This window comes from Misgurnus anguillicaudatus, chromosome 5 (genome assembly GCF_027580225.2).
Source record: "Misgurnus anguillicaudatus chromosome 5, ASM2758022v2, whole genome shotgun sequence".
Classification (NCBI taxonomy): domain Eukaryota; kingdom Metazoa; phylum Chordata; class Actinopteri; order Cypriniformes; family Cobitidae; genus Misgurnus; species Misgurnus anguillicaudatus.
In genome coordinates, this window is record NC_073341.2 from 28,800,598 (window position 1) to 28,824,754 (window position 24,157).

Here is a 24,157-nt window from a genome sequence, read left to right on the forward strand (position 1 = left end):
ATACTGCAATGCTCCATCTTGCTACAAGTTTAAGAGAATCCGGCTGACCACCGCAATCTAACATACTTTACTGGGTCTTTACAGCACATTGTGATCCAGAAACCTGAATTGGCTCTTTGCACACGACTGCATTAAGGGTCTGGATGTGTGCCCAGTAATAATGCTCTTCTCCATTGTTTGGTCATCATTTGATGAAGCACTATTGCCATGATCAATAAAAATATACAACAGTCCTTCATTAAAAAGTTTACCACCTGCTTTCTGCGGCCAGTTACAGAAAAATAATCTTTAAAATAAGTGTCTAATGTACATACAAGAAGAAGAGCTTAAAAGAAACAATAACTAGCGTATTAAGTGACTTGTTAAACCAGATCATGATTGGTTAGTAAATAAAACATTTTGTTTTTATTTAATACTGCTTTAGGAAATTCCCCATTTTTACCCAGGGATCTGTTAAAACTAATACAGAGCACTAGAAAGGCAAAAAAAGAGCCCGGCAGGATCCCACCCAAACCCTTTTAAAAGCATAACAGGATTTTGGCTTTCCCTCACAGACCGCTGAAGTCTTTTTAAACAACTTGACAAGGTTTAAAAACAGAAAACTCAGTTCAGGCTTTAAGCCTCTGGCTCTTATTTTCCACTAAGATTTAAGTAATTTCACAGACATCTTTAACTACACCCAAATGCATTGATTTAATAATGCAAAAAAACTGTAATCTGTTCCTATTCCCTGCAGAAACGTTTGTATACAGTACATTAGACTAACGGTTATTCTGTGCAATACCATACCAAGACCTAATAAATCCCTAAAAATCCCATAGGCAACAAATGCATGGCCCAGATATTAGCACACAGCTATTATTGTGTAACATTAGGTACGGGATGCAACTCTAAAGTGTGACTGACGCTATAAATAAAGCTGTTAAATGTATAACAGACGCACAATTTTCAATCTATAACCATATTAATCTATAGTCATAAGTGCATTAACATCAACTCACTGTCTGTGTGTACTCAGTCTAATGAAATCTGTGTATTTTGACCTTCTGCTTGGTTGCTAGATGAGATACTGTTATTGGAATTGAAGCTAAGTTTAACCTTACACAACCCAGGACACTTAGGCGACTTGTGAAACTATTGCCAGGAATCAAAATAAGTTTATAATGACAGCAGACGCTGCTGGGAAATGCAAAGTTGTTTTCTGAGTGATAGCTACGGTGTCCTGGGGTGAAATATTTCCTAAATCATATTATGTGTTGATTACTGGATGGAATGTAAGCCCGGGAGAGTGGGCAGTGTGGGATTTTCTACGCGTTTTAAAGTTTGACGGCACAATAACGGAAACTCCTCTGTCAAAACTTATTTCGTCCAAAACTGCACTGAACTTTCCCTTTGAATGCTTGAGAAGGCAAACTGGAAGTATAAATCTACACTGTAATAATACTGTATACACAGTATGTACAGTACATTATAGAGCTCTGGATATCATCTTGGCTTGACCACAAGCCATTTTAGTGTACTTGAAATGTCTCTTGATGAGATAAATACACAATCCTCATCCTCCACAAGTTGTGATTTAATATATTCTAGTTTATGTTATGGAAACTCAATCCTCGACTCGGAAGGAAAGCGGGCCACGCAGTATCTCAAATGCTTGGTTTGACATTTTCATGATAATTTTACCTCCCACCTTAAATGGTCTAATTTGTATTTTACACACAAAAAAAGATCAAAACAGTTTATGAGTAAATGTCCCGTGCAGCATCTTGTCATTTCTTTGATTAATGTGGTGAAGTGGGCCAGAAACTGGAGAGTCGAGACCAAATCCATCTATCCAAGTGCTGATACATGAACACCAATGCAAAACCACTACTGAAGTCAATTTAAGAAGGATAAATAGGCTGAACATGCCTTGCATGCACAACACTGGAGCAAAACACAATAAACCCTTTTTTCCCAAAACACAATAAACGCCAGTCCTCCTTCTATGCAGAATGCAATAAATCTGCTCAACAAATAACAGCGCACCATTCCACACACTGTAAACAACAATGGTGGCACATTGAATACACACAGAATCCTAGTTTCCTCATCTACTTTGTACTTCGTGATCAACAAACAAACAAAAACAAAATACTACTTTTGTTGGCTTTGATAAACCTGTGGTGGTTTTCTGTGATGGGGAAGAAACGTAAGCCACCAAAATCTAATAATTTACGCGAGAGGTACTCAGACGAAGGAAAAATGCCGACTGTTGCTTGTTCTCCAGACAGCATCAAGCTTCTGTCATGCTATCACATTGATAAACTTTCTATTATTTTACTCGAAGTCAACGAAAATCGAGCAGGACCAAAACATTTTACAGCTGATCAAAAAAGTTCAGCGAGGACGTCCCAAGGATGTCAGCAGCAATGACAGGGTTCTTAATATGATAAAGTAAGTGTTTTGATTAATGACATTAATGTTTTTTTTAATCAGTGTATACCACTAGTTAACTAAACGAATATACAATGGCAAAGATGAATGCACATTTATATATTGATTCAATAGATTTATAGCATTTTGAAAAAAAAAGGTGTCATGGATTTTGCAGAAAAAATAATAATGGATAATAATAAATTATGGATTTTAATTTTGAATGTTTTTATAACCTAAAGATGCAATGTGAGAGTTTGTAACAGAAAATAGTGGTTTTCATCTTGTCACTTTCTTGGTATAGAAAACACCTTTTTTCCAGAAATTAGTCAAAATTGATTTATTGTATTTTGGAACCAAACTATTCAAATTACATTTACACTTATGCATTTGGCAAACGCTTTTATCCAAAGTGACTTAGCAGTTATATGTCTGAAACTGCCAAATGTAGCATCAATTTATATGGTCTGAGATGGTGTGAAAGAGTGGAAGAGGGAACAAATTTTTATATTCATATCTATGGTCTGAGCTGTGCGATCGAATAGAGGCAGGGAATAATTTGCTTATTCATAGGTCTGCGTATACTAAAGAAAAGAGGGTGTAGAAGTACATTCAAGCTGTTTTAAAGCATGAAGAAATTACTGTCACAGAAAAAACTTGTACATATAGGGGAGAGCGGGGTATGTTGTCACACTTTTCACACTGTCTAACATTTACTGAGCACCATACATCAAAATGGTATAAATCTCATACCAAATGAAAGAAGGAAGTCTTGGGCACATATGTTGTATTCATAACATCTTTATATCTTATCTCATTACAGAGTTGTAGACTGTTGAATAGTGACTGTGCACTTGTGACAATTTGCCCCATCGGAGGGTAAGTTGTCACACTAGGGCGGGTAAGTTGTCACACTAGATTATCTAAAAATAAGAACACAACTACTTAATTGTGAATATTGATTTTAATTTTTAAACTCAAACCAAACTGGAAATATAAACATCCGTGCCTGGAGAATCTGGAAAAACAATTATTTCAATCCAAATAATGCACATTTCAATTAAGTGGCAAGACCACTTTACTTTGAACTTTGGTTCAAATGTTCTATGGCTTTCACATAAAACCAGATAACTGAATGGAACGCTGCAGATAACTTGCTTAACTTAACATGTTTAACCTCTGAACAAAACAGATGCCCTGTATGACTAATAGGACTCATCTCCAGAATCACAATTCTGACACACATAAATTGCCTGGCCTGAGGTGCAAGCATCATGGGCCCAATTGTTGCATTTTACACATTTTACCCAGGTCTCCTTTGGACGACTCTTTGAAAATGGCTCTACACAGACGAGGCAGAAGCACTCTTCATCATCTGATGATGACTCTTGCATGATTTTTCTTCTTTTAGCTGCCTTGTTTTTCATCGGTCCAGATTTCTGCTTCCCTTTCTTTTGAAACAGCTTTTTGCTAGATTGAGGCTTATTCTTTTCTATATCATGTTTTCTGAGCATGTTCGATGTGTTTGTTTGTACAGGGGCAAGTTGTCAGATGTGACGACTTGCCCCAAAGTCATTGAGACAACTTGCCCCATACTTACTTGTGTGCTAATGTTGTCTAAATCTCAAGTTTAGCTCATCATATCACTTTAGCTAAAGTATCAAAAGACACTTTACGGTCTCCTCTATTTTGTGCAAAATAATCATTTTAAACATTCACACCTAACAAAGTTGTATTGCATAAAATGTAAAGTGATTTTTTTTTTACTTTTTAAGCAGAAAAATAAGAAAATTGTGCTAACCTCAGATTACAGTGATCTTGACCACATGTGAACAGGAAGTTGACTATAGAAGAAGAAGTCACATAAAGTGGCTATTTGATTTTTGACATAGAGCCTCTAGTGTTGCAGTTATGAACAGTGTGACAACTTACCCGTGTGACAACTTACCCCGCTCTCCCCTACTATTCACCTTATTTTTCACGACAACAAGGGCGGCGCCATTTCGCTCATTTTGTCAACGTTCTTCCGGCCGCATAGACGATGAGCAGCTGTGGCAGTGACTGAAGGCGACGCGTTAAGCTTAAAAAGCTCACTCGAGCGCCTTTATGTTTCTTTCTTACCAATTTTAAGCAAACTGAGGAACAGCCTTATCCCAAGTAATGGTTCGACTACGATGTTCCGGTCACTTTAAACCACGCCGGTTGTTGAAAAGGTGGCCAGTTTCAGGTAAGCTATCTTAGCTAACTTTGTGCTCGTTCGCCTAAAGTTAGATTTGTAAAGTCCGTTCTACAAATACACTTAAGACCAGGAACGTTAGTTTATAAAATGCAACTATTTGAATGGTTTTAATTGTTCACCTATATTTTTATATTTACGATAGTACAACGAGATATTATAGTACATTGCATTCTTACAGTAGCCCACGTGATTCCTACAAGTTACTGAGATTTCGGATGGTAGAATGTCAGTTCATTCCTCATTCAGATATTGATAATGACCTATTAAACAACGTATTATTTAACACTGAAGTTAAAGGTTGTGTGTATAATGTTACTGTCTCTTTTTAATGCATCTCTCTCTTTACACACTGTTCTGTTTAAGTATGGGTGTCATTTATATATTAATTCTCATGATGCAAGTTTATTTTAAATGCTAACATGTTTATGGTAATATTGTTTTCACAGATGCATTGATGTGTAGTGATGCAGTGGACAACTGTGAGGATGATACAATCAACATTTTCCTAAACTGTGATGCAGAAACACAATGGGAGCATCCATCCGTCTCTGACCACAACTACACTTTAAAATCACAACTCAACCTGAAGCAACCAACATCTGATATGGAAAAACAAAATTGAGGTTTCACGTAAAGGGCTTATCCTGGTCCCAGGCTAAAATGCATATTTGAGCTACAATAATTTAAAAACACCTTTTACTGACATACCTCAACATATATGAGTGCCATTGTTTTGTCACAAGATGCGCACCAGTCTTGTTTTTTTGTAGGGTTTGTTTGTAAAAACTAAAATGTCCTAATATAATTAAATCCTAGTCCTGTAAACCCTGTCCGAGAAACTGCTTCAATGTGTTGAGCTGGCACAAATGTACAAATCTCTACTGAGAAACAACCATCTTTGTGTCAGCTTTACAGAGGGTTGATATTGCATCCATTACACAGTCGCCAAGCACTTTACCAGTACATACACCAACAGCTTCCAGATAAACACTTGGGATCAGCTCCTGATGACTCCGATAAAGCTGTGTCTTAATTTATTGCAGGGTGGTCTTGCTTTACCTGTTGTAAAGTTACATTAAACCTTCATATGTGATCAGATGTCATGCAGTGATATTAAACATTTACAGTGTGATCAGATGTTGTGCATTTATATTAAACCTTTACAATGTGATCAGATGTTGTGCAATTATATTAAACCTTTACAATGTGATCAGATGTTGTGCAATTATATTAAACCTTTACAATGTGATCAGATGTTGTGCAGTTATATTAAACCTTTACAATATGATCAGATGTTGTGCAGTTATATTAAACCTTCACTATGTGATCAGCTGTTACCTGTCATGCAGTTATATTAAACTATGTGATCAGATGTAACCTGCCATGCAGTTATATAAACCTTTACAGTGTGATCAGATATTATCTGTAAGGAATTTCTTAAACCATATGTGAACTTTGTAGATTCCACTTAAAAGGATTTAAGTCTCCTGATTTGAAGGAATAAGTGTTGGCAAGTTTGCAAATGAATTCTATCGTGGTACCACATAAAAACGAAATAGTTATTGGACTGGTTAAGGTGCACATTTGCTTTAAAAAAGACGAAATCACTGTGTAAATATTGCTAGGCATAAGTACTTTAATAATTTCCAATGCTGCTCCATCAACTCCTGACAGGACGAGGTAGGTTACTTGCCGCGGCCGCTTCATATCGTCTAACCACGAGACGATTGATGGGACAATATAAGACTATCCGAGCGTCGTATGAAGTTTTCTCCGTGCTCCTAATTTAAAACATTAACAGCAGTAGCGATATTTGTCATTTGGCTAAAGTTATAGTGAACTACAAACAATCTTCTAACCCCCAAACTAACCACCGAATGCACTGTGCCATATTAGCAGCGGAAGTCGGTTGACAAAATGCGGAAGAGCGAAGAATTAAAAAGGGGCGTGGCGGAATAAGGTGAATTATGATGCTCAAAGATAAGTTTCAAGTAAATTATTGACTATAGGGGAACTTTAAGACCTGGTTAAAATCATTTCAGAGAATAAAATGGCAAGCTTATTCTAGAATTGTCTTTATTTTCCAGCTGCCAAGTGATATTTTTATTTTGCACAACGGCATATTCAAGACTAAAATGTTCTCAACTCTTCTGAGAACAAAATGAACAGAACAGCCCAGGCCCATGCTAACAGCAGTTAGGCGTTTACTCCAATCAAAATATTTAGTGCCCTATAAAAGCTAAAAGTTTTGTCTTGGTGACAGGCGGTTTAGGTTATGAATACAAAATGAGACAAGGGCGGTTTTATGTTTAACCCTTAGATAGACTATAAAGTATAATGCTACACTGTAAAAAAAACTTTGCTGCCTTAACATTTTTTGTTGAATCAACTCACAACTTATAAAATATAGTTGAGAAAAGTCAACTTAAATTTATAAGTTATAACAACTTACCTGTAGTTATAACAAATTATCTCTAGTCAAGATAAATAATAGTAAGTTGAAATGACTTGTAAATCCGAGTTGATTCAACAAAAAATTTTAAGGCAGCAAAGTATTTTTTACAGTGTATAGTAGAATCGGGAGGTGATTTTTTTTACAACCATTAGTCTTACTGTATGTTATGCTTTTGTAAATAGACTTTACATAGACAAATAAGAAAAAAAACGTTTTTGTTTTTATTTAGAAAAAAAAACGAGTGATCGAAAGAAGTCATTTTAGATTTAATGTGGTGGAAGAAAAACAGTGGAAATAATTTAGACACGAGTGAAATGAACAATATAACTCACTAGAAATGTCTTGTTGTGCTGTTGAGTGTCTGAATAGGAATGCCAAAATATATGACCTTCATTTTTATAGTATACCGTCGTCGAAGACACCATTTGAAGATAAACGTAGGTGTTTATATTTATGTGTTTATATAAGCCCTCAACCGGACAGACTGGAGTGATGAAATCATTTGGAAATCTTTTAATAATTTGAATAGGAAATAATTAGAGAAGATATCCGGTGTTCTGTCGAAGTCTGATCCCTCTATGTGTCTCTTATAGCGTTTTCATCACGTTACGTTTATAATTTATTTAGAAAGATTAAAGATTTGAATGAGTTCATAATATCAATAATATTACCATTTATTAAACTTTTCATACTTTTTACCTTATATCTTAGCCTATGTCTTCCTGTTTGTTCTAAATTATGATGTTTACTAATAAATATATAAACATAGCACACACACACGATGTAAAGTGTTAATAATATATAAACAGGCCTATACAAATTAATTTGTATGTAAACATAATACAACCCCAAAACAGAAAAAGTTGGGACATAGCAGAAATTGTGAGCAAAAAAGGAATGGAATAACCCACAAATCTCACAAACTTACATTTCATTCACAGTAGAACACAGACAACACATCAAATGTTGAAAGTAAGACACTTTGAAATGTCATGCCAAACACCGGCTCATTTTGGACTCCATGAGAGCCACACATTCCAAAAAAAGCTGGGACAGGTAGCAACAAGAGGCCAGAAAATGTAAATGTACATACAAGGAACAGCTGAAAGACCAATTTGCAACTTATTAGGTCAATTGGCAACATGATTGGGTATAAAAAGAGCCTCTCAGAGTGGCAGTGTCTCTCAGAGGTCAAGATGGGCAGAGAATCACCAATTCCCCCAATACTGCAGCGAAAAATAGTTTTCTGAGTTTCTCAAAGAAAAATTGCAAAGATTTTGAAGTTATCATCATCTACAGTGCATAATATCATTCAAAGATTCAGAGAATCTGGAACAATCTCTGTGCGAAAGGGTCAAGGCCGGAAAACCATACTGGATGCCCGTGATCTTCGGGCCCTTAGACAGCACTGCATCACATACAGGAATGCTACTGTAATGGAAATCACAACATGGGCTCTGGAATACTTCCAGAAAACATTGTCAGTGAACACAATCCACCGTGTCATTCGTTGTTGCCAGCTAAAACTCTGTAGGTCAAAAAAGAAGCCATATCTAAACATGATCCAGAAGCACAGGCGTTTTCCCTGGGCAACGCTCATTTAAAATGGACTTTGGCAAAGTGGAAAACTGTTCTGTGGTCAGACGTATCAAAATTTGAAGTTCTTTTTGGAAAACTGGGACGCCATTTCATCCGGACTAAAGAGGACAATGACAACCCAAGTTGTTATAAGCGTTCTTTTCAGAAGCCTGCATCTCTGATGGTTTGGGGTTGCATGAATGCGTGCGGCATGGGCAGCTTACACCTCTGGAAAGGCACCATCAATGCTGAAAGGTTTATCCAAGTTCTAGATCCATATGATCCCATTCAGATGTCGTCTCTTTCAGGGAAGAGCTTGCATTTTCCAACATGCCAATGCCAGACCACATACTGCATCAATTACAACATCAAGACTGCGTAGAAGAAGGATCCGGGTACTGAAATGGCCAACCTGCAGTCCAGATCTTTCACCCATAGAAAACATTCGGCGGATCATAAAGAGGAAGCTGTGACAAAGAAGACCTAAGACAGTTGAGCAACTAGAAGTCTGTATTAGACAAGAATAGGACAACATTCTTATTCCTAAACATTGGTCCTCCTCCAGCTGTTCCTTTATATGTGCATTTAACTTTTCTGGCCTCTTATTGTTACCTGTCCCAACTTTTTTTGGAATGTGCAGCCCCCATGAAATCCAAAACGAGCCAACACCTGGCACGACACCTCAAAATGTATCACTTTCAACATTTATTTTGTTATCTATATTCTACTGTGAATAAAATATAAGTTTATGAGATTTGTAAATTATTCCATTCCTTTTTTACGCACAATTTCTACTGTGTCCCAACTTTTTCTGTTTTGGGGTTGTAGTTTTAGAACAAACACATAGGCTATAAATATAAGGAAGAAATTGAAAACAGAAAAATGATGAAATATTTAATAAATGGTATTATACAGAATACATGATAGTATTGCTCTTATAAGTACTTCAGCAATTCATACTGTAAAATAATTGATTTATCAATAAAGAACAATACATATACATTACATACATGCACACATATCATATATTTAAATGACCAAGCCATTTAAACTTTTAATTTATTTAAAAAATAAACGTAACTTGGTGAAAACGTTATAAGAAACATTACACTTAAGAGAAATATAGGGGAAACAGACTTCTACAGAACACCGGATCCATAAAAATCACAGTTTAACGCTAAAACACTTCACACCGCTATTGCAGAGCTGTCACTTTCTGCCACCAGTTGGGCTCCGCCCACAAAAAAGTCATCTCTGTTTGCAAACACGCAAAAGGTCTATTGGTTACAGAGTTACGGTCAAATGAATAGCGCTTGGTAGAATGTGCGAGCGATGTTGAAGCCAATGGTGTAGTGGGGAGCGCTCCGACATATGGTGCAAACGCACTTCCGGCAACCCGAGTTCGAATCCCGGCTCGAGGTCCTTTGCCGATCCCATACCCCTCTCTCCACCCTCCACTTTCCTGTCGTCTCTCAAACTACTGTCTATCAATAAAAGCCAAAAAAAGAATGTGCGAGCGATGACAAATCTGGTCTAATAAGGTTAAAGAAAAGACAACAACAGAGTCCATTAAACACTAAAGTTAAAGCAAAGACATAAGGGAAGAGTCAAATAGAGAAGTAACAAAGAAAGAAAGCATGAAAGAGAAATAAATAAAGATAAAGTAAGTAAGAAATAAGCATTTATATCCCCTCTTGTAATTCTAAGCTCCTATGACTTTGTCTTCTGTGAAATACAAAAGTTAAGACTCCAAACTGTGCTGGTTGCTCGTTTCCATTTAGTTACAATGAACAGAGAGCAAAGTTTTAAAGCTTTTGACAGGACACAAAAGTACTCCACATGACTTCAGGACAATCACTGATTCACAGCCCTGTCCTGTTTCTTGGACAAGGAAGACAAATTGGTCAATCTGACTGCCTGTAGTGGACTCTTCCGGTTCCTCAATCACAGGTTTATCCGACAAATTACATCATGTCTGGTTTCCCTAGCAACCAGACAGCCTCGGACGTGACCATCCTGGAGCAAGTGAACAGGAGCTCCACAATGTTTCGCTTAATGTATATTTTTTCCTTCGTTTTCGATTGTCTCTCATCTAACTGGAGCTCAGCTCATGATAGTCTCAGAGGGACGTATCTAACCCAGAGCCAGAAGAGTTTTGACCTTCTTAAGCGTACCGCACAAAATGAAACCGCATTAAAACAACAGTAACAAAAGATTGCTTACAGCAGGATGCTACAGCACCTGGAGTTTTTACTTGCGGATTGTCTGTCTGAATGTATTTATACGTTCATATTGACCTGTGGCTTTTAAGAAACAAATCCACACAGACTGGAATACACATTCAGGTCCTTTCTGATCACTTTGTTTCTCTCTCCCTCTCATCACACACTTCAGTGAACTGCATTTAAGCTTTTTCCTAGGGCTGAAAGCACTGCAATGCAGCACGCTTGGACTCCTGAGCCCTGCGGTTCACACACAACCAGATTTTACCTGTGCTGCAGCATTACACATCCAACTGCAGCCATTATTTAGGTCTACTGTGAATTAAATGTGACCCTGTCTGTGAAATTCAGGTTGAAGTATCATAACCTAATTATGAGATTAGGAGCATCAAAGTTTGATTTCAATCATCGATTTCACTTTAATTTTATTACTTGGTCAATATTAAAGATATCAAGGTTATTTTTCACAGAATGCTCTTTGCATTATGTAAGTGATTTTATATAGAAAACAGTAAATCACAAAAAAATGACTTTAGATGGATTTTTGCAGGCAGGGTCTCAAATAGGCAGGACATACAGTATTAATGTTAGAATATCAGATCATGGGTCTCATTTATAAAGCGTGCGTATGCACAAAACATGTTGGAAACGTGCGTACGCCAGTTCCCATGCAAAGGTTTTGATTTATAAAAAACAAGCTTAATGGGAAAATGGGGCTTGCAGGGTGGGATAGCTTTACCGAATCTTTCTGATAACTAGAGTTGGGCAAAAAAATTTTTTTTTCGATTAATCGTTTTTTAAAACGTGGTCGATTCAAAATCGATTCTCAAAGAGCCGAATCGATTTTTTCCATTCATATTTATTTCATATTGATGCCACCTTCACATAAAAAGTCAGATGTATGGAAGCATTTTAGATTTTGCAAGCAAGACGACAACGATAGTGTTGTGGCTTTTAATTTTTTAATTAATTACCCACTTGTAAACTGCTGTTCACTGTTCTTTTTTACTAATATAGTATTTGTATTAAATCTATATTCATTGAGTTGAATCGAATATAAAAAGTGACCCGAGAAACGGAATCGAAAATTGAACCGAGAATCGAAATCGAATCAATTTGATAGCTTGTGAATCGAAATCGAATCGATCTGGACTATCTGAATCGATACCCAGCCCTACTGATAACGTACGAAAAAATGCAGACGGAGGAGTTACTACACTGGGAGGAGCGAGTACGAGTCATGCAACACTATACAACACTGTTTAACTTATGAATCACTACATGTTTGTGTCATTTATATAATATGCACGCGCCTATATCCAACATAAAGTCTTATCGCATGCAATTATGACCCGGTTGGGACTTTTCAATGAAATCCAGTGCATCAAACACACACGTAAAATTCCGCTGCTACCCCGGATAATAAACTATATTCATTGTTTCCATAAGGCTGGCTTTCTTCTCCTTACATCCAAAAACACACTTCTTCATTCATGCCATTGTTGAGTTTTGAAATTAAACAAAGCTGTCACGTGATATGATGTTTGTAAGTTCTAGCGTCTCCTGCTGATTGATGGGTGGGCAGGGTTTTCGGGGAAAGTGCCCATAAAAAGAAGTGATACCTATAGAAACCCCTGAAATGTCAGCTGGACCCGTAATCGAAAAAAAATTCCAAAATTTGTATGAACCCTGGCGAAGTGCATTCGGCACAGAAATACTCTGTAACACACCCAACTGCTTTTTTGACACTTTGCCTACGTTTAGCATTAGGAAACAACTCTATAACTGTGTTAATAAATCACAATGCATGAAATACCATTGAACCACCCCTTTAATATTTTTTGGCATACAGCATTTTTGGCTTTTGGGTGCACGTAAAGTTTTAGTAAGGATCCTACGCACAGTTTTATAAATGAGAGCCCAGATCTACTGCATGCATTAAGCCTAGATCCAGTTCTATGCTGCACTGCATATGTTAAAAGTGTCAGTACTGTATATGTATTTATTTGCTCTATATTTCATGAGAAAGACCAGATTTTATTCAGCTGCTGAGTATATACAGTATAATCTCTGATCTATAATTGAACACAGAGGTCTTTGGTTTCACACCAAAGAGTCCAGAGCACTGGGTTCCTCGGGAACAGGGTTTAAGGGAAATTTACAAGTGGTGCTTGAAATCAATAATGTTATGGTGTTTAGGTTTCTTAAAGTTATCAAGAAAAAGTTCCAGGAGTTGCAATGAAGTTATTTCTTTTAGAAATAATAAGATATAATAATTTATCAAAATCAATTAACAGGTTTAAAAGATTACTATTAAAAGTGCCAAATGTATCCAATAAGAACCTCGGCAGATATTTTCACGCTGGCTTGACACTGGGAATGCTTATATCAGGGGTTAACTTCATGGCCCCCCTGTTGCCCACAACAATATTTAATGCCCCCCATTCACAATTTCTACCAAATAAAATATAGTAGAGCATGGCAAAAACATTTTTTACAAACAAATAACCAAACCACAAAAAAGTTTCAGCTTATTTTAAAGCTTGTTTTATCTTATTGTGAATCATTTAAAGTTTCTTCTCTTTATCTTGAGATCCCATCAGAAATTTGTTGAGGAACCCCTGTGGAGCCCTGCCTCCTGGTTGAAAAACACTGACTTGTATTCATACCAGGGGCGGAGTGGGACCAAAAAATCTACCGGGAAATTTCGTATACCACCGGCCCTCCGTGGTAAAAAAAATGTCTCGTAGCCTATTTGTAGTAAAACTAGGGTAATACAAATCGTAATCAATTTGCCCCCCCCAAAAAAAAAACATTTTCATAACATTAATAAAATCATTAAATCATGGCTAATTTTCCTAAATTAGTAAATATACAAAATGATACCTGGTTGAAAGACGAAGATGCGCACCTCATTCAGCTATTACATAACAGAGCGAGACCAGAGATGAATGTGATCATAAACGGAGTAATATGGAATAATTTGTGCATCTTTGAATAACTGTAAGAATATTTCCTTTAAATATAATTTTTGTCAAAGTTTTGAGAAATAATAATGTTGTGAGGATATTTGTATATTTCAGTTGAATACTCTCGTCTATTAATATGGAAATCTAATAGAAATCTAATAGTAGGAAATATAAAATGTGATACTGCAAAGTTACCCTTCTAAATTTTATTTATTATATATAGCCATATGGAGATAAACCTTTGCAAAAGTGCTGATTTTATCCATTCAAGTACTGACCACCAGGCTAGAGATTTTAAACATCCTTAATCCACACTTTCTATCAAATAGTCTCCGCTTGATGGATCAATCCGACCGCATATGTTCTGAAATAAACAGGTATTCGGCGACGCAGCTTTTCACATAAAAAGGCCGACAGGCTATGTAATTTGGAGAGGGGCCGTTCAATAATCCCCCTATATTAAAAAAAAAAAATCCTAAACATGGTTGGACCTTGCGAACAGGTTGAGCACTTTAATATAGCCTTCTGTGTTGAGCAAAGAGGCTGCACAGTTTGACCAGCGGGAAGCGGACGCACATCAGGCCGCCAGACGGGGTTGCTAACTTGCAATGTATAACTATTATACATTATCAGACCGGCCCTCGCAGCCTCAAAACACTACCGGCCCACCGGGAAATGTCCCGACTCTCCCGATGGCCACTCCGCTACTGATTCATACAATTCAAAATAATCACGTATCCAGATTTACATTTTTAAATTTCCCTCTTGATATCTCCAGGTTGTCTACAACTAAAGTACTACTGTGTGTAGATGGAGAATTGTGTTGTGATACCTGTGCCTGATACAGACTGCCAGGGTCTCGAGAACCAATTCCTACGAAGGGGCGGTTGGCAGGTGGCGTCCCTGGAGCAGAGTATGCTAAAAAAAGAGAGACAGAAAGAGATATAGTTTAAGTAATAAAAAGTTAGCACCAGTTATAACTCATCTCCAATTGGACCAATCAGAGTCTACAAAACCATTAAACGAAGAAATCCTAGAGATAAAGGCCATTCATAATAAGCTTTTCAATCATAAGGGTGTTTACAACATGCATGTGTTACACACCGAGGTTCTGCTGATGCTGCCTCAAAGTTTATCAAACTGGTCTTTGAACAAGATGATTCTGTCTGAATAATTGTGCACATTATTGACTCTGAGCATGTGATACGATACAGAAGCGATCGATCATCTGTGATTCTGCAGTACAGCGGTCAGGGAACATATTGAGCTGTTTTCTGCATTTATTAATTACATTAGCATGATTTATGGGTGGAGCAGAAAGCACCAGGCCATTCGAGCTGACAGACCCGTCCTCTATAAAGTATCTGTGCTATGGGATTTTCTGATGGAAAGACAATCGATGGGTTACTCTCATGCCGAAACCACATATTCTGTAAAACCTTACAAAACAGATACCTTTGATTCTGATTGGATGAGCTGCACTTGATGCTGTGACAAAATGCTGATAAATGTACAGATGTGACCACATACAGTATAATCAGATTAACAACTTATATAATTTGATGAAAAATGTAATATATAATAAATGTATCTATTTATTGAACATTAGTGTATTTTATTAATGCACTCCACTGACTTTATCATAGTAAAGGCTTTATGCTTTGGACTTTAAACTCTGCCTACTACTTTAAATTGTGAACACCCCTTATCCATCTCAAAACAACAAACTGCCTAATGTTTTATTGCTTTATTATAAATGGGTGATTCTCATGAAATTAGACTTATGAGGTGTCATGAAACATTTTGATAAAAAAGTAAATGCAAAGTAAGAGTATCAAAACAAGAAGCATACAGTTACAAACATCTCTTCATGTACTATTTTGCACATGATTTCAAATGAAATCATACAAAACAATTTTGTTGTTTTTTTCACATTTAAAGGGAAAATTTTCATTACCGCAACATGTCCATGACTGGATTTGGGTTCTTTGACATGGAAATATTTATAGTTAAAAAATATAAAAATCAAAAGCTTCAGTGCATGTTATATTATAAACATTTACAGTAAAGAAACATGTGGTATTTGGTGATCATTGGTAAATGTAGAGTCAATAATAAGGAATATAAATGTGTCCAAGAAAAATTTTCTCATCCTCCGCAACAATTTTTAAACATTGTTTAAGCCCTCAAGGAACTAACATTTGAAAAAAAATTGTTGGAAGGGACATAATTGACTGTGACACACAAGATGGCTACCAGGTAAGCAGCTCTTATTTTTTCTCTCCAGAAAAAAGTTAAAATTGTGTTTGTCATATTACCTAGACACATTTTTTGTTCTCATTACCGAAACATGAGTTTGTAAATGCATATATTTAATGTAATATCATGTTGCGGTAATGATAATTTTTAAAATAATAATCTAAAAAATGTAAATAATATTTTTTAAATCCTCTAAAAATAATGGTTATAGTAAGTTCAGACCGTAATCTTATATGTGCAAAATAATTGGCTTCAAGGGCTTTTTAAAAAATCTGATGCTGAACACCTTCTAAGTCTGGATTTCGTGAGAATCACCCAAATGTATTTTGTGTGAATGTCAATATAAACATCAAAGGATAAAATGAGACATCATAGTCAAAGCAGCCAAGTCTCCATTGAGGTAGCAGTGACCACACATTTACAATGTACTCTATATTGCGTGTCATTGTGACTGTGTCAATGTTGTGAGACATGAGCCAGACCACTAACTCTGAGCCACACACTTTACATGTCTTTGTTTTATTCAAATGAGCATTAGCATCTGTATAGACCTTGAGGTATAACTCTGTTGTTTATGTGTTTTTTGGCTAATAAAGCAGTAGTCCTGTCAGAGGTGGGACAGAGACGGGCAAACGGACGACGGGTGCCTGACTTACTGGGGGAGGTGGGTGAGCTGGATGCTGCGTCTGCAGAGGTGGTGCTGGATTTGGACTCTGAGGGCAGCGTCAGACGGGGCAGGCCAGGGGGTGGTGGGGGGGCCAGCATCTGAGAGGAGATGTAGTGACTGGATACTTTCACCTGACCACTGCCATTCAGCTGCAGAGGAAGAGAGGGCAACAATCAGCCACTGTGGGGAGCGACACCTCACTGCCTCTACACAGCCAACATCACAATACATGCAGTCTACTTTCACTGTGTGTCCTTGATATCTCGATTATAAAACTACATTCTCATTATAGTTTTTAATCTTTGCATTTAGTAGCTAGATTAGTCTTGACATGCATTTAATGTAGCTCTTAATATACAATATTGTAGTATTCAAAAAAAGTATATTGTAGTACACGTTTAAGTAAAACAGTCCAACTTGGAAACTTGGGTGGAAATTTTTAAACCCACTTTGGATCAGATGTGGGTTTATGATATCATGGGAACATGGAGGCACCCTGGGAGATATACTACACACTAAAAGGGGGAAAATATTAGATGCAATAAAATATAATGCATGTTTGAGTCAAAGTGCCTACATTTAGTAAGAACGATCTTCTATGTTAATACATAACAAATGCTAGCATTGCCATTTCTTTCTTTACAGTTGTACAACAAGGATACCAAGCAGGAATATCCCACTTCTACTACATTTTAAACTGCTTCTGCTGTTTATTTGTCATCTAGAGAGCAATTTACACTGATCCAACCAACACCAACATTATAACTTAGAATGAATGAGTCTGTTGGCGTTTGTTGAATCAGTTTGAAATTGTTTTTCAGTGTTGGGTGGTGTTTGTGGAATGGTTTAGCCCTAGACATGTATACACAGATATGATCCTGCAGGTGTCACTCACAGCTTTTTAGGATACATTGAGCAGCCTCTGGTTGTAAATCCTGCAGAGATTGATATTCCCAGGAAAAATGGGATACATTTTCACAGGTGAGAATGTGTAGTTTTTGTATATGTATTACAGTTTTTAAAATACAGTAACGCTTTCGTGTGTTGTGTAAAAAGTTACAATGTTTGGGTCTACACAACAACACATAACATTTGATAATTATACAGTACTGTACAGTACAAAAGTCTTAGGCCACCACCACCAGATTTGTTGTTTTAGAAGTTTTAATGTCCATCCATATTTATTTTTCAATCTATTTTATAAAGATACAAACACAAAATAAAGGAAATATTTACAAAAAAATTAAAAAATAAAATTTCAGGACTAAATGCCTTCTTTAGGCATCGTCTGTTTTTAGTGTGACCTCTCTTGGCACTAAGCCAGTGTTTCTCAAACTTTTTCAGCCCAAGGACCACTTTATCTTCCAATTTTTTTCTGAGGACCACCTAACAAAATCCCACTCTAACACACCCCCAAAAAACAACATAAAAATTAAGTTTAATATGCAACTGTTTCAAGTCAAAAACTAATTTTTTAAACACAAATGCAATGCTATTTCAGAAATTATTCTATGAATTTATTTAGTTTGAAAAAGTAAATGTGAAATGAGTTGCAGCTTAATATGAACAACAAACTGCACATGTGAAAAAAAACCCTGCAATTAAACATACTGTAATTACAGGGATTTTACACATGAAACAAAAACTAGTACATTACTAAACGAATAGATCTGTGGATTTTAGCTGCTTTCCGTTGATGCTTGATCTTTTCTTTTGACTCCTCTTTGGTTTAGACACAGATCCATTTTTACGTTATTAAAACAGAATGGCAAGAACTGATATCACAGTTCTGCATGTGCATTAAAAATCTACTTAAATAAGTGACGATTGTATAAACACTTGCCTAGTTTTGGTCATCTTTTGGTGGACCACTGGGATGGTTTGGGGGACCACACTTTAAGAATTGCTGCACTAAACACATCTTGAGCGTTTTTGAGCAGAATGAAGTAAAAAAAATAATTTCTTTCAAATTAGAAATGTTAATTTTATTTAGGTTTAAGAGATCCTGCAGTTTCCTGCTACTGCTCAAGTGAAAGGGGAGTTTACCCTAAAAACTTGACACATCAGTTTACATTTATATACAGTTTTTAATACTATATACACATTTCCTGTATTTTCTGGATGTATTCTATTAAAGAGACTTAGAAACAATTATATATGATCACTATAGCATTGCAAAAACAACAAATCTAATTCTGGCATGGTGGCCTAAGACTTTTGCACAGTACTGTACATGCGTATTACCATGGTTGTGGGTGCACAGTCAGCTTGCTCTCTAGTGTTCACCAGATTTGCATAACAAATTCAAAAACTTTACTTTCATAAATAAAATAGTATTACGTTAAAGTCGCCGTGATAATAAAATTAAAAACTGTAATTTGTTTTGTAATATTGTGGTTCTTTTTTACAAATGACCTGTAAGCATCATTATATTTTAAAAAATTCATGCAAATCTCCTCCCCTCCTCAAAACAATCTCTCTTTCCTTACAGTCATATGGTATGGCAGGTGGGGGGTCCGGGAGAAGATCACTGCGATTACCAAATAGCAACACACCCCAACTTCAAAGAATCCAATTAGATCTCGATGGACAAATTCAAATCCAGCCCTGCCTTATTTCGTTTCAGAAACCGGTTTCACTCGGATATACGTCACCATGGGGAAAATTAGGCAATCAATACCTCAGTTTCATGGCGACTTTAATATTGACAGGGTTAGGGTTATATTGACAGCCAATTAACAAAAACCTTCCACATTTAACCCGCAGAAAAAACGATCCATGTCAACAGTTTTAAAGTAATCCAATTCCTCGGAAACCGCTGACCTGGCATATCGCCTTGGACTGTTCCAATCTGGTGTACGACTTATGTATAATGGTCCATAGAAACAGCTCCTAATGACTTATCTAGGTAAATATATGGATTCAGCCTACAAAAAACTACACTCACTTAATGGATTATTAGGAACACCATACTAATACTGTGTTTGACCCCCTTTCGCTTTCAGAACTGCCTTAATTCTACGTGGCATTGATTCAACAAGGTGCTGAAATCATTCTTTAAAAATGTTGGCCCATATTGATAGGATAGCATCTTGCAGTTGATGGAGATTTGTGGGATGCACATCCAGGGCACGAAGCTCCCGTTCCACCACATCCCAAAGATGCTCTATTGGGTTGAGATCTGTGACTGTGGGGGCCATTTTAGTACACTGAACTCACTGTCATGTTCAAGAAACCAATTTGAAATGATTCGAGCTTTGTGACATGGTGCATTATCCTGCTGGAAGTAGCCATCAGAGGATGGGTACATGGTGGTCATAAACGGATGGACATGGTCAGAAACAATGCTTAGGTAGACCGTGGCATTTAAACGATGCCCAGTTGACACTAAGGGGCCTAAAGTGTGCCAAGTAAACATCCCCCACACCATTAGACCACCACCACCAGCCTGCACAGTGGTAACAAGGCATGATGGATCCATATTCTCATTCTGTTTACACCAAATTCTGACTCTACCATCTGAATGTCTCTATAGAAATCGAGACTCATCAGACCAGGCAACATTTTTCCAGTCTTCAACTGTCTAATTTTGGTAAGCTCGTGCAAATTATAGCCTCTTTTTCCTATTTTTAGTGGAGATGAGTGGTACCCGGTGGGGTCTTCTGCTGTTGTAGCCCATCTGCCTTAAAGTTGTGCGCGTTGTGGCTTCACAAATGCTTTGCTGCATACCTCAGTTGTAACGAGTGGTTATTTCAGTCAAAGTTGCTCTTCTATCAGCTTGAATCAGTCGGCCCATTCTCCTCTGACCTCTAGCATCAACAAGGCATTTTCGCCCACAGGACTGCCACATACTGGATGTTTTTCCTTTTCACACCATTCTTCGTAAACCCTAGAAATGGTTGTGCTTAAAAATCCCAGTAACTGAGCAAATTGTGAAATACTCAGACTGGCCCGTCTGGCACCAACAACCATGCCACGCTCAAAATTGCTTAAATCACCTTTCTTTCCCATTCTGACATTCAGTTTGGAGTTCAGGAGATTGTCTTGACCAGGACCACACCCCTTAATGCATTGAAGCAACTGCCATGTGATTGGTTCATTAGATAATTGCATTAATGAGAAATTGAACATGTGTTCCTAATATCCTTTAGGTGAGTGTATAACTGATGTATTAGCCTCTCTTCTGTCCCCACCAGATGTGCCCCTCATTATTTAAAAAGGCACAAAATTGCTTCTGATGTTTCAAAGATGCTTCCTTAACCTGATCTTGCTAACGAAAATTCTCCTCAACACAAGTAAACTTCAAAGTTCAGGCGAAAATCTCCCTTCTCCCATCTTTTCTCTCTCCATCAGCAGTTATACGAGTAAAACAAAGTAACGTTCTGCACACCGTTCCATCAGAACAACCCATTATGCAACGCTTGTTTCTTCTTCCCCAGCCACGAATCCATAAAGCCCTCCATCATGCCCTCTTTCTCTCTGAGAGCTTGGCTGCAGGTTGCGTTCTCTCTCTGTAAAACTGCACACTCACTGCCCTGCACAACAATAGATGCTGAGTGAGTCAGCGGCATTGTGGGTCGGTGCGGCTGTGCTTTGTGACTGCAGCAGGGGGAATTTCAATGAGTCTGCAGAATCAGCGGGACCCGGCTGCCACAGTGCATCTCTCTCTCTCTCTCTCTCTCTCTCTCTCTCTCTCTCTCACTCTTTCCCTCAGACATTTACAATCCCTCTCATCCACCGTTTCTATGCCAACATCAGCAGCACTCTTAGACACAGAGGTCTCCTCTCTCTTGGCTGCGTTTCCTGTTTCTTTCAATCTCTTTATATTTTGACGTGGTACTGGCACATGGCTCGGGTCTCACATGGGCACCCCTGTGGATAGGTTATTCAGACTTTGTGTTAGGTCCTTCTGTCGCTGTCAGAATGAATCGATTCAGTGCTAATTGTTCATTCATGTTCAAAACTGGCTGGGAGAGACTAACACTGCCTATCCTGTTATAACTCACATATTCAGCTGTACAAGACTTTAAAAGAAAAATCATCAATGGAAGGCATCCAGTGTCTGGCAATTCATCTGGCTTGGCCTATGGCTACTCAATCAAAGGGGTATTCATTTGAAAATGTTAAAGAAACACAGGAACTGTTTTCTGTAAGTGTTAGGGACACAAGATTGGTGGACACTGTTGTTTAGTCTGTAGGTTGCTTTGTATTGCATATGTGTTTTTGCAGTTTCGTTTTTATAAATGCTCTTTTTAAGGAGAACGTTTTATATGGAAAGAAATCAGACTCAATATTATTAACAAATACATGCACAGTTATCTTTGAACTGGATGCATGTTACAAATGTATTTTACTATCCACGAACAAATGTCTTTAGATTTGAATATGTGAAATTCAGAATTTGAATGAACGTGTATCGATTTGTACAAATGTACAAATACACATGTTTTATTGTGTATTCAAATATCATAATTTGCGCGTGCAAAAAGGGAGATGTGCATTTGTGGATCAGATGACACGCGTGCATTAATCCCGCTCTGTTCATTTGTATATTGAGACTTTCATTTCGCTGTTTAAAGCATTTTATGAGCCAAATACAAACAACTATTAATGAATGAACTAAAAAGATGTCTTTGATTTTGTGTCTGCGAATTTTAATATTTACGTGAATGTGCATCGATTTGTACAAACAGAGACATATTTGTGAATTCAGTTGGCATATTTCGTATCATTATTTCACAATTTGTGCACGCAAAAAAGAGGATGCGCATTTGTGGATCAGGCGACGCGCGTGCATTAATCCTGTTCTGTTCATACGAGTTTTGAGACTTAAGTTGCGTGGTTTGCATTGAAAGATCCACGAGCACAGATGTGCTATGAAAACAGTCACCACTAGGTGTCAGTCTAACGGAGTTTCACACATGGCGGTGAATTCTGTTTTCTGTGTTTCCCTTTAGTCTGGTGTTTTTATAGCATTACGTTTATTATCTATATATATTAAATGTTTTAATGGCTTGGCTACTGAGATGTGTTTGTGTGCATGTATGTAATGTATCTTTATTGTCCTTTAATGGTAAGTCAATTATTTTTACAGTATAATTCACTTCATTTTAAAAAGTAATACTTTCATGTATTAAACTATACCATTTATTAAATATTTCATAATTTTCCTATTTTCTATTATTTCTTTTTACCTTATATATATAGCCTACGTGTTTGTTCTACAATTATTGTGTTACATGCATAAAAATTAATATGCCCCAGCCTGTTTATATATAAATAACACTTCACATCATGGGTTTGTGCTATATTTATTAAGAATGTCCACATAATAATTATTAAAACAATTTTATTAAAACAGGTTATAAATAATACCAAAATAGAAAACTGGGGAAAGTATGAAATATTTAATAAACTGTATTATATAATACGTTAAATTATTATTATTTTTTTTGTATAAACCATTCAAATCTTTAGTCTTTATAAATATATAAAAACATACCGTGATAAAAACGCTACACTAAAGGGAAGGGAACAGACTTTGACAGAACACCAGAAATCAGTTGCTTTGCTTGGGACCTATGCTGTTATCCCCAACGCCAAACAATGTATAATCTAGTCTAAATTTAATTAAGATCCTAAATCAGATTATACGTTATTTAAGGTTATGTGAATAATAGCCTATATTTAAGCACTTATAGAATATTGTATTAACAAAGTAGCCTACTTATACACACTTTGAAGTGCTGAACTGCTGATCGGTTCATAAATTATGAACGAAAACATGATTTATAAACGTACATAATTAGTATGATATAAATTGTAAAAAGTCTGTTGCCTGTTGTTAAAAGCGCTCCTCAGGCTTCGTCTTTGGGTCGTCAGAGGGATTACTCGCCCGAATATTAACATTTACTAAATTTCCCATCGGCCCGTACCTGAGACTGATTGCGCGCATCGCCTGTTCTTCATTTGGTGGACTTTATTTATTTCATTTAGATCTTCATTTAGATCTCACCAAACCTGTTCGGTGCGAAGTCTTGCTTTGCCATACGTTGCTGAGCGTTTCTTTGCCTATCTTTACTTGGATTTATATATCCCGACTGTTTATTGGATTAGTATAATCTAATAAAAATGTAATGTACTGTCACCCAGATCAGGAAAGGCAGTAAGGATCCTGATCTGAGTGACAGTACATTACACACACGGTAACGTTTTTTTATTAAGCTCCTAAATCAAATTACTGATTAAATTACAAATAATGTCACTGAACTAGTTTTGTAGCGGTGTCGGACTTTCCCTTGCGGTGATTTTGCGTGGCGCTGTATGCAATTTTACGGCCTTTATTTACTAAAA

General features: G+C 36.9%; 1 protein-coding gene across 7 annotated transcripts in view; it reads right to left on the reverse strand.

The window, feature by feature from the left end:
• Positions 1-24,157, reverse strand: part of nfic (nuclear factor I/C) — a 173,083-nt gene that overhangs the window by 10,176 nt on the left and 138,750 nt on the right. For 6 of the 7 annotated variants that reach the window (XR_012369698.1, XM_055168093.2, XM_055168099.2 and 3 more), the window contains 2 exons: positions 16,794-16,953; positions 14,711-14,796 (listed from right to left, as the gene is read on the reverse strand). Coding sequence is in view for 6 of the 7 variants with exons in the window: in XM_055168093.2 (XP_055024068.1) it covers positions 14,711-14,796; positions 16,794-16,953 (246 nt within the window). In the remaining variant the exon portion in view is untranslated. The remainder of the gene's footprint in view (positions 1-14,710; positions 14,797-16,793; positions 16,954-24,157) is intronic. The other variant, XM_073867934.1, reaches the window with a different exon arrangement.